The sequence below is a fragment of the Pseudopodoces humilis genome, chromosome 13 (genome assembly GCF_049639895.1).
Source record: "Pseudopodoces humilis isolate 2021_Gansu_Grassland_sample_001 chromosome 13, ASM4963989v1, whole genome shotgun sequence".
Taxonomy (NCBI): Eukaryota; Metazoa; Chordata; class Aves; order Passeriformes; family Paridae; genus Pseudopodoces; species Pseudopodoces humilis.
The window spans coordinates 3,763,021-3,779,912 of NC_142212.1; the positions used below are offsets into that span (position 1 = coordinate 3,763,021).

At 43.6% G+C, this 16,892-nt stretch overlaps 1 protein-coding gene across 1 annotated transcript in view; it reads right to left on the reverse strand.

The window, feature by feature from the left end:
• EFCC1 (EF-hand and coiled-coil domain containing 1) overlaps positions 1 to 16,892 on the reverse strand; it is a 35,089-nt gene that overhangs the window by 6,111 nt on the left and 12,086 nt on the right. The window contains exons 3-5 of the mRNA XM_005531824.3: positions 2,620 to 2,705; positions 1,260 to 1,392; positions 839 to 992 (exon numbers count right to left, since the gene is read on the reverse strand). Of these exons, the coding sequence (XP_005531881.3) occupies positions 839 to 992; positions 1,260 to 1,392; positions 2,620 to 2,705 (373 nt within the window). The remainder of the gene's footprint in view (positions 1 to 838; positions 993 to 1,259; positions 1,393 to 2,619; positions 2,706 to 16,892) is intronic.

Consider the following 16,892-nt stretch of genomic DNA (forward strand, 5'->3'; position numbering starts at 1 on the left):
TTTAATTTAGTCAAGGGAGAAAATGATATGAAACACTGTTAAAACACAAAGGATGGCAACATGTGAAGAAGCTAAATATTTTACCCTTACTTTAAATATTTCACTGATTCACATAATCCTTCCAGAACTACTGGAAGTTTTCTGCTCTGTTTAAAGAATGGGTAAAATACTGAATGACCAGGGCAATGCACTATTTTTGTTTCATAGGAAGATTGCTGGCACTTCAATCTATACCCATCAGGGGCTGAAGTCTGCAGAATTTAAATAGTGAGATCACACAGGACTGCTGGGATACAGCACTGGGGCTTTAAATAGTGTGGTTGTAACCTCTGCTCAAGGGATTTGGACACACTAAACCTGAGAACTAATTTTATTCCCATTTTATTATATTATTGATATATTAGATTTATATTTATGATATAAATATATCAGCCTAAACCCAAGAAAAACACATAGTAAATAGGATACTTGACTCCAAAACAGGGAGTCTCAGCCAGCCTGAGGGATTTATTGAAAAGTTATTCTGCTTCCAGAGGTGTTGGATGCCTTAGGATATGGGGAGTGTTTCATCCACCTCTGGGGAATCTCAGTAAATCAAGGACAGTATTTGAAGGGCCTGGGGTATATCTCATCCTCCAGAGGCAGTTTTGGGTAGGAACAGGAGTAGAAATGCAGGTGTTGGAGGAAAGCAGGAGATGTCTGAGCTGACAAACTACAGCACAACAAGAAACATCAACAACAGAGAGCAGAATGGCCAGAATAAAATACAAACATATATAGATGCAGCTCCCCAAAGATGCACAAACAACTCTTTCACACTCTGTTTGGCACCTGTTACCTCTTCCACGTTTGTTTCCAGTTTTTTCTCTTGGTGGCCCTTGAGTTCTGTCTGCTCTGTGAGGGGGGAGATTCTCCCTGGGAGCTCCACAGGGTCCTTCCCGTCAGTGCTCTCCAGGTAGGACAGCGGATTTCTCCACGACTTTTCATCACATCTACACACATCATTAAGAGAAAAGAGTTAGTGAGACCTCCCAACAGAGGTCTGTGTTTGTAAAAACCAGATTTCCTGTGGAATTCTTGGCAGCACAGGTCACAAATGAGTATCTTTGCTGACACTAATTAGGGCTTGGTGGGAATATCCAGCAGGCTGCTCCCCATGTGCCACAAAGGATGGGCAAAAGGCTCCTGACTGCAGCCACATGTTGTGAAATTATCTTTGCAAAGGGCTCAAAGTACATTAATTAATGAATTAAACTTACCCACTGCCACAGCAAGGGAGCTTGGCCAGGATCTTCTTCCCGTGCTCCAGCTGGGGGTCCCGCTCTCCTGCCCACTTCTCCTCCTCCTCGTCCGAGGCAGCCCGGCCCTCCACGGAGCGGAAGAGCTGATCGTCTGCGGGGACACAGGGACCCCTCAGCTGCACCCCTACACCCCCAGCTAAACCCTGAGCCAGAGAGAAGGGAGAGCTCAACCCCCCAGAGAAACACCAGCCTTGGGAGGGGCTGCAGCCAGGATCCTTATTTTAGGAGTCTGGAACATTTCAGTACTCTCTTGTGGGTAACTTGGAGCTGTTTCACCTCAATTCCCTTCTTTTCCTGAGTTACCCTAAGGTAAGGATAAGTCTGAAGGATCAGTTGTTGTAAGGGGAAATTACTGTTCGAGTATACAATTTTTTCTACCTGTTCATCTCTCTGAGTTAAATTTTTCTGCCTAACTAATCCTGTTTTACTTGATGGAACATTTTTTTCCCTGTTTCAGAATCTATAACCCCATGATTTATTTGTATGAAAACATATTATGCTAAAAAGCTGTTTGAAATACGGGTGATGTTATTTTATGTGGAAACTGAGCTGGCAAAATGTGTTATTGGATAAAAACATTTGTAAAAGCAGGTTTACTTTCTATGTCTAGCCAGATGAAGAACATGCTTCAATGTTAATTGTATTTACTTGTCACTGTTTTTAACATTCCCAAGAAGCTGCTTGCCAGCTCCATTCAACACACACCTAAAATCCAATTTTTTATCACAACAAACAGCTCTCCAGTCTGCAGTAAAGGTGTCTTGTAACTCAGAGTTATTGTCAGATAAGTGTTTTGAACTGGATGTGCCCAAAAAAATAAATCACTGCAGGGAAAGTGTGCAGTGTTATGGCAGTTGTTGGTGCTACATGTGCTAAACAGTTTGGGCTTGTCCAGAGTCACTGGAGCAGCCAGGATGTTTCCAAGGAGCGTGGCTGTACAGAATATTAACTGCAAATTGTTTCCTTGGAAATTATTTTTGCTGAGGTTCTGTATTTTTATTTACGAAGAAATGAAATCTTTATACTTTCTAAGCCAGGAAAAAAAGTTTTGGTGGGATGACTCATGTGGAAAAAAGCTGTTTTAAATCATAGCTCTAAGTGATAAGTTCAGTCTTTCATTAAACACAAAATTACGTGGGGAGTGAGAAGTGGAAATCTGGGCTATGAGGTTTTACGTAGGTCTGGGATTTGAAGAATCTCCAGGACTGGTTTGTGGTGTGCTGGTTTAACCTCTGGTTAGTATTGCTGCTGCTGGCACCACAGCTGAGTGTGGCAGGGCTGGGTTTGGGGTTTGGGGTTTGGGGTTTGGGGTGGGTACCGTGCTCGGCGGTGCCGGCCGGGGAGCGGCGATCCCTCTGCTCGGGGCTGTGCTGCTGGCCACGCTGCCATCGCTCCGCTGCCCACCTGAAAAAGAGACCAGGGTGAGGCTGAGTGCAGGAGGTTTGGAAAACCAAGATGTGCCCAGCAGGGCTTTGGTGGGATGCAGCTGCTGGGACTCGCTGAAGAACAGGGCCATCGACCTGAACCCCAAGCCTGAGGTGACTTCCCTGACAACCACAGGAAGGTGGGTTCCAGCTGTCCATAGATAAGAAGAGCTGAGCTGTACCCATAACTTTGAGGTCAGGTCAAAGACCTCTAGAAAACATATATGGAGTAGTCTGCTCTGGCCACAGGCACCTGCAGCCATTCCCTTGGGCTCAGAAACATCTGGGAGTTTGATCCATATCTTCTGAGTGCTGGGATGAAGCAGAGTCAGAGCCTGAGCAGGCAAATAAAATGAGCCAGAAATGGTGGCACACCCGGGAACCAGGGTGAAAAGCATCTCAGAATGGGTGTCAGCAATGCTGAGAACCTCCTTTGGAATTGTCTTTGTCTGAGATCAACGAGGGCCTATCACATTTATGTGTTTTAAAGGAATGGCTTTCGTGGGATGGGACACAGATCAAATAATGTAACTGAGGGACAGGAGTCCTCAAAGTTGCCCAGTTCCCTACAGGTTCTTCTATAGATTAGTTTTGTTCTGGTGAATATTGCATATTTCCTTTATTCAACACATTAAATAGCCAGAAATGAGAGCCAAAGCGCTCAGCAGATGGGTCCTGCTGACACAAATTGTGTAACGTGAGTTTGCTGTACAAATCTTGTGCTTCCTGCCTTTAAATTCAGCTACAGCTGGGAGGGGACTTTGGCTGCAGGGACAGAGCAGCTGAGGCCACGCTGGACACCAGAATTGCAGAGGCTTTGTTTAACTCAGCTGCTCCTGGGGAGCCACACCAATGGTAGTTCCCTCCTTGCCTGTGAAACTGGAAGGAGTAAACAAGATCATGGCTTTAACAACAGAAGTCACTATTTGAAAACATCTGTAGGGGAAAAGCTGAGCTAAACCTTACTGAGAAGCCAGCTCTTACTTTACCCCCTTGAGTAAGGCTGACTGCATTAAAAACTAATGTCTTGCTCAATTTGCAATTTATGGCGTTATTCAGCTTAGCAACAACTGGATTTCCTGTAAAGCCAAGGGACACAGCAATCCCCAGGAAGGAGCCTGGACAATCATCAGTTCTGGAAAAAATCCTTCTGGAGCGGCGCACAAACAAAATGCACTGTAAAGCCTGGACATTCAGAGTGGGGGCTCTGAGAAGCATCACAGAGCTTCAGAGTCCTGGACAGCTGCTGGGGGATATTCCTTTCACAGGGATACTGCATTTTACTTTCCTGCAATGTGCTGATTTTCTGGTACCTCTACAGGAATCCTTTACGATTTCTTGGGCACCGCAGCTGGTGTCTGAGCAGACTGCTCTCAGTTTTGAGCTGCAGTATAATTTAGATTGTTTGGGTTTCAGATGCTAGGGTTAGTTCACATAACACAGATGCTGATATTTCAGTGAATATTTATTGCAGTGGTTAAGATTTTAACCTATAAAAGATGGAGAATTTTCAAGAATCATGAAAATCCTTTCCAGCAGGTGTGGGTGAAGGGGATTTGAGGAAGAGCTGGAAGCAGGAATCTTCACTGCTTCTCAAACACAGGTTTAGTTCTTCCCTCATTGCTATTCATACAGCATCAAATGGGTCCCCATAAATGAGAAGAAGAGTGAATAAACAGCACATTTGTTTGGGACAGAGATCAGAGGGGGAAGCGGCGCTGGAGGTGCCTGGGAAGGTTTGTGTGGGGTGAGCATGGCAAGGCTTCCATGGAGACAGGGAAACAGCCCCCATTCATCCCAGAGCCTTTATCCCCAGCATAATGGACAGCAACACACAAGAGGGGAGAGTTTGCAAAGTACTGGGCCTTCAAGTAATGTCCATGACTAATTGGCTTTTAATTGGCTCTGTGGTATTGTTATGGAAACATCGAGCTGCAGGAAAACCCACCTGCTTCTGGTGCCGAGCAGATCTTGGGCTTAAATAATTCCTGACTGATCAGAAAATAACTCTGAGGAATAATTAACTTGTCATTCACAGACCTTTAACTCGTCTCTTTTAGAGACTTCCTTGGAGCAGCTCAAACAGCTGTGTGTGTGCGTTGCCCTGAGCGCAATTATACTCAGAGCTACACTTTATTTTCAAAGTGTAGGACTCGTGGGTTTTAATCAAAATGAGGTGTGATTTTTATTTTTGTACTATTTTACCTAAACTGTCAGAGTTCAGGGAACTCAGAATGGTTTCAGATTTGGCTTATTCCCTGTGGGAATCAGAGACTTTAGGTGTGCATATTTTTGAATTATTTACAACTTTTCATTTACTGTTGAGATTATGTTTTCACACTGGAGCTGAGTGTCTCTGTGGGTTTTCTGAATACATCTGTCTCTGGTTGGTGCTGTGAGCTCCTCTCCAACAGAAATCCTACAAAGGAACTTTCTGTGATCGATACAAATGCTTAATCTCAGCTTTTAAATAGCTTGATCTGTCAGGCACTGAAGATTAATGTTTAAAAGCATGAATTTTTAGTGGCTATAATAAAGATCACTAAATATCCTGTCTTTATATGGGCAGTTATAAAGTATATTATAACTCCAACTATAATGGTTGCAGTCCTGGGAGGTTTCCTGTTACTGGCTGATGGTTTTCATTTTCTTGCCAAAATCACCAGCCTCCAGAAAAAAATCATTTAAGTGATGGCCATGTGTTTTCTTGCAAACCTTTCCATCTCCCTGCATGTTGGATACAAGCAGGAAAATCCTGGAATGGTGCTGTCACACACAGCAGGATTGTTCTTCCTGTGGTGACTTGGAGCACTTTGGAGAGGGCACAAACCTTTGTGCACACGTTTTGAAACTGCATTGTTCGAGATCTGCTTTTAGCCCAGGCCATGAGGAACAGCAACAGAGGCATGTGGAAGCAAACACAGGGGCACACCCCCACATGCCCATGCCAGAATTGCCCGGGTACATTCTGTTTGTCCTTCCTGCTTTTCAAACTCAGATTTGGAGAATTCTGTCTCTTCTGGTGTCCTGACTTGGATTTTACAGAGAGATGCTTGAGAGCCTGTTGCTAAAGGACATGAAATGATTCACACAAATGTCTCTCAGTGTTAGAACAGGAAAAAGCTACTTGACTCTCTGACTCCAGTATTTATAGATTTGCAACAATCACCAGGGATTGGATAATTAATTACCACCTTCCCAAGTGCACTGGTCATGCAAAACATCCATCAAAAGACATTTCTTAGAAGGAATGTGATAACCCACGTTTATAGAACTTTCATGGGAAAGTAACTAAAACTTGAAAACATCAGAAGGCTTTAAGTCTCAGGGCGACAAGAGCCTACAATCAAAAATTAGTAACTCAAATACTGTGGTGTTCTGGGCACTGACAGCTCTAACCAAAGCACTTGGCATAAATCATAGAGGCCAGAGAAAGCAGAGCTGTGCTCCTGTGGATCATTTCCTTTTGCCATTGCCTGTGTAACAACCCTCACCTTCATGTGTTCCTTCACGTAGACATGTGCTGTTTAATCCCCAGCAATCCTTCCCTTATCTCCTGGGTGCTGCAGTGTATGTCAGTAAAAAAATCCAATGTCCAGGGAGCCTTTCAGTGCTCTTCCTAACAGAATACCTAACCTGGGTGAAGATCCTACAGAATTCCACTCTGAAATCCTAAAAACGTGCCAAAGCTCTTTGTGATGTCTGCAGAACTGCAGCAATCCCTGAGTGTGGTACAGACTGGGAGAGCTCCTACTCACTGGCACATGAATGCCTTCAGGATTTATTTCAGTACCTCACTGATTTAGAGCCTCGTGGGTCTGGAGTGACAGCAGAGAAAGATGGCTCATTTAACAGCAAACACTGTGCCTTCAGCTGCCTGTGAGTTATTTCTGACCGGGTCTTCCTGAGCATTTGGGAAAATCCGGCAGGAACATGGGAGGGGAGGGGCTGTGAGCATCAGTTCTGCATCCAAGCTGGGTATTCCCAGCTTGTAAAGGGGTTTTGGTGCCTGCAGGTTCCCCAGGAGAGCTGTGCTAGGGCTTTGTCCGTGCAGAGGGACAAGGAGGCACCGGGAGAGCTGAGCTGAGGTGTCAGAGCCAGCAGCTGCCTGCTGGGGACCTGGGGAAGGCACAGCTTCCACTCCTCAGATCCTGCATCAGGAAGCAACAATTACCTCACCCCGTTGTGTTTACTGCCTCGTGAAAACATCCTCAGAGCTCCAGAAAGTGCTGTTCCCCACCAGAGGCTCTGTAATTCTGCATGTTCCTTCAGTCCAAGCTCTGTGACTGCTGTCTTGATGCCTTTTGAAAGTTTAAGGTTTCCTGACAGCAGCCTTCTGCTCTGCCTTCTTCAAGTATTGTTATGGTAGGTGACTGAAAAGTAACTCCTGAATTGATTCCCAGAACTCAGAATATTCTGAAATGATAGGAACTCACAAGGCTCAATCTTAAGTGAATGGCCCAGTTGGATCAAACCCACAATCTTGGCATTATTAACACCATGCTCTGACCAACTGAGCCAATCTCAGGGTCCACTATTTTCCTTTGCAAATATTTATAAGTTATTTGCCAGTTCCAAGAGATCAGAAAATGCTACCTAGTGATTCTGCATTTATTAGGATCCTACCTGTGCTTTGGCTGCAGTTCTAGCAACTTCTATTTTTCCTTTTGTTGGTGATATGGTTGAATAGGAAACATTATTGGGAGGTGAAAAAGCCACTGACAGGAGTGTAGTGTGACCATTTGCAGCTGCTCCCTGGGTGTAAGAACTGATTTCCAGCAGTGTTCAGCACTCTGACTCCTCTCCCTTCTCCATGGCTGCACCTCTGCTTGTCTCAGCAGCACCTCCCGTTTTTTGATGAACCCCAGCCCAAGCAGGTTTGTGTTGTATTCATCACCAAATTCACTTAAACTTATCAAAGTTTAAACTTATATAGACTTTTTCCTAGCAGAACGCTTAAGCAGGTGCATAATTTTAGCCAGTTACGGCATCTCATTGACATAAACCCAGTTTAATTTGAGTTAAACTCTAATTAACTCACAGGCTGCAGTGCAGAGCTACTAAATGAGGTGAAGGAGAGAGATGGTCACAGTTATAGGAAAATTCCTCATGAGGAAGTTGAGTAAACAGGATTCCTGTTTTCCCAGTCAATAGTATTTTAACAAAAAGCTTTGGCTCCTTGCTTCTCCCTCTTTTAAAGAAAAAATTCCTAACCCAATGCTTGGTTGCAGTTTTTCCCTCCTTATTGGAGCCTCTCCATGCAGGATCCCAGCTGTGTGTGAGTGAGGGGATGCAGCTTTCTGGGGGGACAAGCAGCCCCTGCCCTCCCCAGGAGCCCCACAGGGGGCAAAGACCCTTCCTTTGGACACTCTCACAGGTATTTAGAAACAGATACTTCCTCCTGATTTCAGAGAGCTTCCTCAATAGATTTCCACAGGAAAAGAGGGAAATCTGTATGAAAAACAGGAAGCAGTCCTCAGCAGCTCTCTGTGATCAGCACTAGGAGGAAGACTTAAAATAAATGTGGTTGTTTGAAGCAGTAGGTGATACCAGTGGAGTTGTCTTATGTAAAAACAGTGATTAAATTTAGCATCATAGGGCTGCAGCAGAATTTAAACCCCCAGGTATTTATTAAATATATTTAGCTTTTCATTGTAGTTGACAGTAGGTGACCAGCACTGAAACTTCTGTAACCAGGTTTTTACACTATACTTTCTATTTTCACCTTACCTTTTGGAAAACTTCCCATCTGTCCCAGTCTTGGATGGGATCCCAAGCTTTCTAATGCTGATCCCATTGCTCTTGCCCCCAATATAAGACTTAATCTTTTCCCTTGGCTTTTTGACATTTTGTAATTCAGTTTCAAACCCTGAGATTTATGCATGAGAAGGGAAGACAGGTCAGGATAAAATCTGACAAAATCTGACATGCAGAATTATTTGTTAATTAAAACCTTCTAGAGATTTTGCACTGATCCTTTCTGATCCAATCTGAAACTCCCACAGAGTTCCAAATGTTATGGAGTTGTTCTAGATTTTACTGTGGGAACTGAAAAGGGAAGAGAAATTTGTAACTCTCCACCTTAAAAGCAACTATAGCCACACTAGGAAAATGTTCCAGTTTGTATCTGGCTGCATTGGGAATCCTCTTGGGCTGTGGAGCATTAGGTAGGTGACACAGGCTCATTAAAAATGAGGATATAGCATGTGGAATGACAATTCTGAGGGGAGAAACTCTTAAATTTTTAAATCCTTCAAAGGAAATTTGACTTTACTTTTACTGTCACTTTCTTCCTTTCACAAAGCCAAACATCAGAAGGAAGAAGATGGACTTGGCTTTCATAGTATGTTGTTTGCATTTGAGAGCTTAGGGATAATATATTCTGTGCTCACTTCAGGTACAGAAAATGGCAAAAAATGAAAGCAGAGGATGTTTCTGAGTTCCACTGCTAGGCTTCAGTAATTAGACACACTGTGTTTCAAGAGATATATGAAATAAAAGCCCAAAATCCTCCCAATGCAAGAGCATCTGAAACAAAACCTCCTTTATCCACTCCACTCAGCTGGCAATGCTGCTGGTTGGAGTTTTACAGCCATACCAGCAACACCCCAGCATTTCACAGAAGCATTTCATATTGTATTTTCTGAAGTTTCCATCAGAGCGAGTGCAGAAGACTTTGGAGGTGCTAGAGGGTCCCTTTGAGGTCAGAGCACAAACAGGAGCAATGTGCTGTAGAGTTCTGGGCTCCCTTCAGCTCAGCCCCACAAGAAAGCCTGGTGGGTTTGGTTTGCTGCTCGAGCTAAACTTATTGGAAGCACTGGTGTTTGTCAAGAAACCCTTTCATCTGAGAGGCTTCAAAAAACAGCAGCAGGGCTTTGGAGTGAATGTAGATATTTCTTGGTTTTGGTTTCTGTAGATACCTCAAACAACTAAAAGGGAAAAAAAAATCAATACAGTCCGTGCAAAGTGCAGTATCGTTGCCATGTCAAGCCTGAGATTTATCAGCAGAGCACCCTTCTCCCTCCAAACCATCATTTACGGTTCTTTAAAATGCTCCTGATTGTTGTGAGTCCAATCAGTGCAGTCATTCACTGCAGAATGTTTGCTGCCCTGTGATGTGCCATGGGGTCCTAGCAGTGCCCTGAGAGAGCATTTTCACACCTGCAGTGATCAGCCTGGCAAGAGCAGATAAAGGGGGCATTTACCAGGCTCTGCCTTTTGGGCTGGGAATTCCTTGAACAGGGCAGGACTACATTAAACATATCTGGAGGGCCATTAAAGAAGGCTGCTGGCAGTAAACTGAGCCAGCTGTAGGTTTATGGCCTCCAAGGATTTATGACAGCATCCCACGAGCATGCACGAGTCTGCTTTGCATTAGCAAAGGCTCATTGAACTGCACTGATCCTGTCCAGAGCTGGGAGAGTCAGGATAAATTCTGCTTATTTTCAGGGGTCTCATCCCTCTGGGAACAGAAAGGACCTTACTTTCAGATGTGAGGGCCACTATTAGTGCTGGTTTGAGAAGTGACAGGCTCCAGATCTGATGAACGGCCAAAGCCAGGGGAAAAACCCCAAGTGGTGCATAAATTTGATTTTCCAGCAGAAGCATTTGTTTAAAATGCCAGATCTTTCCCAGATCTCCAGTTAAACCCCAAATACATCATTAGGAACAGAAATCAAGGATATTCCACATGCAGATCTGTTTCAGATGACTTTTCACCAGGTCATGCCCCAGGTGTGAGTGCCAAACGGGACCCAGAGCATCTCAAAGAGAGAGTGCTGGCACCTGCTTCAAGGATTGTTATTCAAACACATTTATCAGAATACTGGGAATTTAAGCCCTTGGGTCCACAGTGGTGTAGGAGAGACACGATGTAAGTTCCCAGGATCCCTTAAAACCTCTATTTACTTCAGTCTCTAGACAGGCCAGGCAGGATCAAAGGCAACTCCAGAGTGTATCACTGATGTTTGGGAGAGGGTTTAGTAAAACCCTGGCCTGCAGCAGAGCTTCCAGGCCTGCCTTTATTCCAAAGGAGTTCCTTGTATCCAGCCCTTTTGTCAGGCCCAGTCAATGGGATCCTGTGGAGATCTTTCAGTGGCTGTGTTTTCCCAGCAAGACTGAGCAAGATTCCAAGAAATACTCCTTTCTGCCCATGTGCAATTTGATATAGACAGTCTGCTCTTATTCAGTTGAATATTCTAAAATTTCCTGATGCAACTGCTGTTAAACAAGAGCTGCTTCTCTCCTGTGTCTGCTCTGTGCTTCTGCTTGGGACTAACCCATGGCTACGATGGAGACAATTTCAGGATTGTTCCCCAACTCTTCCCTTCCTTGGTAACCCAGCAGAGCCATCACATCTGAAGTTCTGGGGTCTGTTACTTCTGCAAGAACTGTATTTGCTTCCAAAACCAGGGAAGAGAGTCCACAGTGCTGCTGCTGCTCTCATTGACTTCTCATGCCAGTACATTATTGCAGGAGAAAATGTAGAAAAATCTCAACATCCACGAGATGCCAGCTCAAAAGATATTTACTGTGTAATCATTGCAAGCCTTCCAAGGGTTCGGTGCCTGCAACTCCCCACAGTTGTTAGGTGTTGCCTGCTTAGTTTTAAATAATAATTACAATGACTGTACTGCCTCTGGCAGGTGCATCTTCCATGGACCCCTTGGATTTCCTCACTTCCTGAGGCTGATGGAGATCTGAGACCTCCTTGTTCTTGTGCCCGAGGGCTGCAGGTGCCAGCAGGACCTGAGGGTGACTGACACCTCTCCAAACTATCCCTGATGCTCCCCAAGAGATTCCCTAAACTCTATAAAAGCTGTTGAAATCAGAGTAACATCATTTTGAGGCAACACATTTGACTTTTCTTCTACAAGATGTATAAAACCCAAATCAAATCTCACAATCTGCCAGTGCAGACCTCAGCCTGCTTTCAGACCCATCTCAGCTGGTGCTGGTCATTTCCTGAGCAATCACTCTGGAATCCACATTTAGGCTGCTTTAATCAAATTCTTTTTCATTCCCTGTGGGTCTGTGACCACTTGGAAAGTGCTCTAAGGATAGATTTTAGCATCATATACAAAACCTACCAAAAAAACCACATAAATTTTAGTAGAGCAGCATGTGCAGTTACATTTTGCACTTATTTGCCAGTCTAGCATCAATAACAATGGAAGAAAGTTCCTTAAATAAAAAGCTTAAAACAGCCCATAGAGGAAAATTTCTCCTGTGCCCTGGTGGGGATTAGACCTGCAACTCTGAAATCTGATAGATGTGGTTTATTTTGATAAAATTAATTTCCTGAAAACTACAATGCCATGTTTAAAAACCTGATGAATTCTTCTTGTAGAATAGAACAGTTCAGTGGGAAGGGACTGACAGCCACCAACTAGTCCACATGTAACCCTTCTAAATCAGTGTTTGCTTTTTAAATCTTTATTTGATATTCATGATGGAGTTCTCTAGAATTCAGAGCACACAGCCTTCCCAAAGATATGCATTGATGTGAAGAGATCTTAAATGAGATTTTTTTGAATAATCTAACCAGATAATTTCATCATGCTCCTTTATCATATAGACATTTCTCTAGAACTAAAATATTCAGGATACAGCCTGTATTTTATAACTTTGGCTCTGACAAGGATAGTGTAACCTCTATAAAAATAGATTTCTGAAATAACAACCTTGAAAGTCAGATTCAAAATATTCCTAAGTCCCTGGCCAGGGTTGGACAGTACAAAGTAATAAGATCTATTATGCAAAGTTACGTTTTCATTTTGCCACGTAAACCATCAGTTATTTTTCTGGTGGCATGAGCTGTTAGAGTGATTGAAATAATCTGACAGTATAGTTTGAGTTGTTCTAGAATATGTATCAATAAAAGTCACTGCTGTGGGAGCAGTGGCACTGCTGAAAATCCAGCTCCTTGTATTCTTAAGCAGTGCTGGTGGGGGAAGTTTGGGATGAATGAAGTTTGTGATGAGTTTGTGATGATTTCCTCCTGTCAAAGTGAATAATGCAGACTGTGCCCTGCAGTTCATAACTGCTTTTGTGTCATCTGCTTAAGCTTTGTGTTTTACAGCACAGCTCTCCTGGCTGGTTCTTCTCCATTTGTGGAGTCAGGTTATTCTTTTATCCTCAGAGGGATTTTAAAAGAAAGAGAGGAATCACCATTAATACTTCATTCCTTTTTTTCAATGAGATAAAATGTTCCATTTCTATCTCAGGACTACCTGGACTAGAATTAAGAAAAATCTCTCGTTTCAGGGTTATAGAACACCATTTTCTCTCCATGACAGTCCCAACAGAGTGTGACAAACCTATTAGGGCTGCCTTCATGGGCAGAGAGAGTTGAGGCACTTGGATATGAATGGTATCACACAGACTATTGGACAGAATCTTTAATATTGGATATATATGCACATACCAAGCAGCTTGGAGTGAAGTGAGCAAATGTGCCCAGAGAAATACCAGTGCATGTCTGTGCCAGCCAGCTGCAAACAGCACGAAGGCCAATTGAATGGAATTATTGAAGCACATGTTCTATTACAGATAAACACTGAGTATTATGAAAATGCACTGCTTGCCCCCAGATCTCAGCCTGTGTTGAGAATCTCTGGGCCAGCACTCTGACAAATGTTTTTCAACGATGTGGGGAAATACTTGCAGTGCCAGCATGTCAGCAACACTAAGCCTAGCTTTTCAGATGAGATTTTGCTGTAAGCAGGAAGGGCTGAAAAGGCTCCTTGCAATATTGGTGTGGCTGTCTGTCACACAAAGGCTGACATCTCCCTTGAATGGCCTGTGCAGGTTCCCAGCCCAGCAGGGAGCTCCTGGGCTCTGAGTGGAGATGAAAGAAGTGATTGCAGAGCAGACAATAGGCATCCGCCAGGACATGGCCAGAAAGGGAAAGCCTGACCTAAAGGCAGGGACTTGGGCAGGGTTTTGTCACACCAGATTTGGGCTGGGCTCTTCAGACACCAAATCCTGTACCCTACTCATTACATCCCACAAGGAAAAGCTTGTGAGGGCTGTGCAGGGAATCTGCGAAAGGTTGCTAACGGGGAAGTCTGGGATAAAGCTGAGTCAGAGATTTTCCAAAATTGGAGCTAATATTTGTCACTGTAGCTCAGAAATGCTCCTTACCAGGAGAACAGCTAATCCATTTTAAACCCCGCTAATCTCCAGCTATCAATGATATTTGAGCATCTGAACGAGAGGGGGTTGTTACAAAAGAATTAAACAGCATCTCTAAGCTAGGAGGTCATCTTAGAGGTGACTGTAGGAGCAGTAACTGCTGTGAGTAATAGCTGCCTTCTCTGGGGTCATTAAAATCACTTTTCAGAAGGGGAAACTGATGTGAAGGGACAACATCCAGAGCTGTGGTCCGGAGTGTGAGTCAGGGCTCAGCTTAGAGCATAGCTCCCCTGAGATTACAGGTGTGAGGTGAGCTTGATTCTCAGAGCTGTCACCTTGGACTCCTGCAGGTGAAGGAAGCCAAGAGGATGTTAGAAACTCAGACTCTTATTTCATCATTTTATGTATGTTAAAGGCTCAAAGACAATACCTAGAGATACATTTTCCCTGCTCTTCATGGATCTGGTGCATCCTTAGTCCTCCCCTGGCCTTTCACTGCAGTATTTCAGTAATTGCCATGGTGACTCAGGTGGAGTCATCTTTCTATTTAATATCTGCTAAACTGTGGGGTTTTTTTATTTTTAATTGACAGTTTAGTTGTTGTTTTAATCTGCGTAACCTTTCCTCAAGCTCAACACTGTGCAGAAAGGTACTCCAAGCTTGTGGGACCCACTGGGTGAGAATTATTTTGTTTTCTGTCTGCTTTGGACTTGCCTCTGCTTTCCTGAGCTGACTCACAGTTCCTGTGCTGAGAGACTGAACAATTCTTCCCTGTTCGTCTTCTGGATGAAAATTTTATAGACCCATTTCACATCTGTTCAAAGCTATTTCTCTTCCACATCTGTAAGTGGCTAAAATAATTTCCATGCTTTTTTTCTTTTTTCCCCCACTTGTTGCCTTTTCTAGGCCTCTTTTGTGAGGAGTAAAATGTGACCTCCTGACCAGTATACAAAGATGTTTACAGTTTAAACAGTAGAATGTTGTCACCATAAGGTGCCTTCTTTGTTAAAATACCTCATGCTGTGTCATGTTTGGTAACTATCAATGTTGTTGTAACAGCTTTGTTAATGCCACCTGGCCTTGTCTATTGCCTCTGCTGCACCCAGCACCCCCAATGGCAACTGATGACAGCACCCAGTGTGCAGATGAGCCAAACTCCCATGGGGGGTAGCACCCAGGAGAAGTGGGATTAACATCTGAAGACCCCTAGAATCAGTGAGCTGTGACACAAACCGGACTCCAAACTACACTGAGGAGCAAGGGAGAACGTTGCACAACTGACTGATGTTCTGGACCTCGCTCCATAGCTAAAACAACACTTGCTATCCACGACTACCCAAGATTTACAACGAGCCAGTGTCTTCCTAGGGACTCTCATGAGGACGGAAGCCCCAGCTCTGCCATGTGGCAAAGCTGAACGCGTCCTCCTCTGGGTCATCCATTGCGAATAGCAGTGGTCAAGCTCCCCCACCTACAGCTGAGCTCAATAAAGGCATTAAAAATGAACCTAGTCTCCTTGCCTATTCTTTTCACTTTCACTTTAATTCATTTCAGTGAAACGATCATGAATTTCCTTGCTCTGATACACATGTTCTGTGAACGTGCATAATTATTTTCTTTGTATTGTTCTCTGTTTCCTTTGTAACACATTTTAATATTTTATTTGCTTTCCTCCCTGCAGCTTAATAACTGCAGATGCAGTCTTGGAGTTATAAAGCTCAAGGATATAACTCTTCAGCAGCTGTAATAACCTCTAAGTTCATTACTGTATCTGCTTCACTGGAGCTGAAAGCATTGCTTGGGGTTAATTCTGGTTTTTAGCCCCCAAAATGAATCTGATTTCATATATGTGGTTCCTGCCACCATCCCATCATTCAGTGTCCTAAGATCATTCTGTGATTCTTCACAGCTGATCCTGGTTTTTTGTATCTCGACTAACTGAGCAATTTTAAAATCTTTATTTCCAGTAGTATTTCACCTAAAAGTCAAATGATAATCACAGGATTGTAGCTTTCCTTGGCATGTGATATAAAGCAGATTTCTCCAAACAAAACATGTTTCCAGACTACCAGTTGTGGTTGAAATTAGGATAAAGCCGAAGTCAGGTTTCCATCTCCCCCTCAGTGGATATTCTGATCTGAATCCAAGCTTTGTGGTTCAAATGCACTTTTAGTGGAGACACGAATCAAATGACTGAGTTGGAACTTCACTGTTTTTACTTGCAGAGATGGGTTCAGACTCATCTCTGACCAATGGTCTCTTCGGCAGCGTTTAACAAGAGACAAACAATCTGATGTATCCTGGGGTTTAACATCAGACAGGGTGCAGCTTTTAAAGGACAAATTAATCTTCTAAAATATGAAATCTAGAGTGATTTTACAATGCACCTCATCTACTAAGTACATTACCAGTGTGTGCAGATGAATTTGTTTAATCAAGGAGGGATGGGAAGCCCTTTAAATTTAAGGATACACAATCTAAGCCACGTAAGTTTTTTTACACCTGTTTTATAGCCCCCACCCCAGACCTGGCACTTGATATATTACATTCTGGGCCAGATCACGGGTTTACAGTTTCACTTCTAATGCAATGGAAAACAGAAAGCATTTTTATAAAGCTTGGCATGGCAGCATATGTCCCCAGGGTGCTGGGAAGACTTCTGTCACTGAAAAAGTTGCTTCATTCTAAGCTTGGTTAAAATGCAAACCGAAATCCAAAAGCATTGGTTTGCTTACCTTCACCAAAAATAATAAACCCCTGCAAGTGAACTCAGGTCTCTGCATGTTGAGCTGATGGATGATTCATAAACCTGCCTTTAAAAACAATGCAGTGCCTGGTTTTCTTTATGTACTTCAGCAGCTCTCCCAGCTCACATTCATCTTGCCCACTGTGAGCTGTTTCAACACAGAACTCCATTAAAACTAGCCATTTCAATGTTATTTGGAGCCTTTCTGCAGGCTGCCTGAGGAGACTCAAGGACAAGGACACCCCTGAAGCACAGGTGACACCCACACCTGGCTGGTGGTGTTCT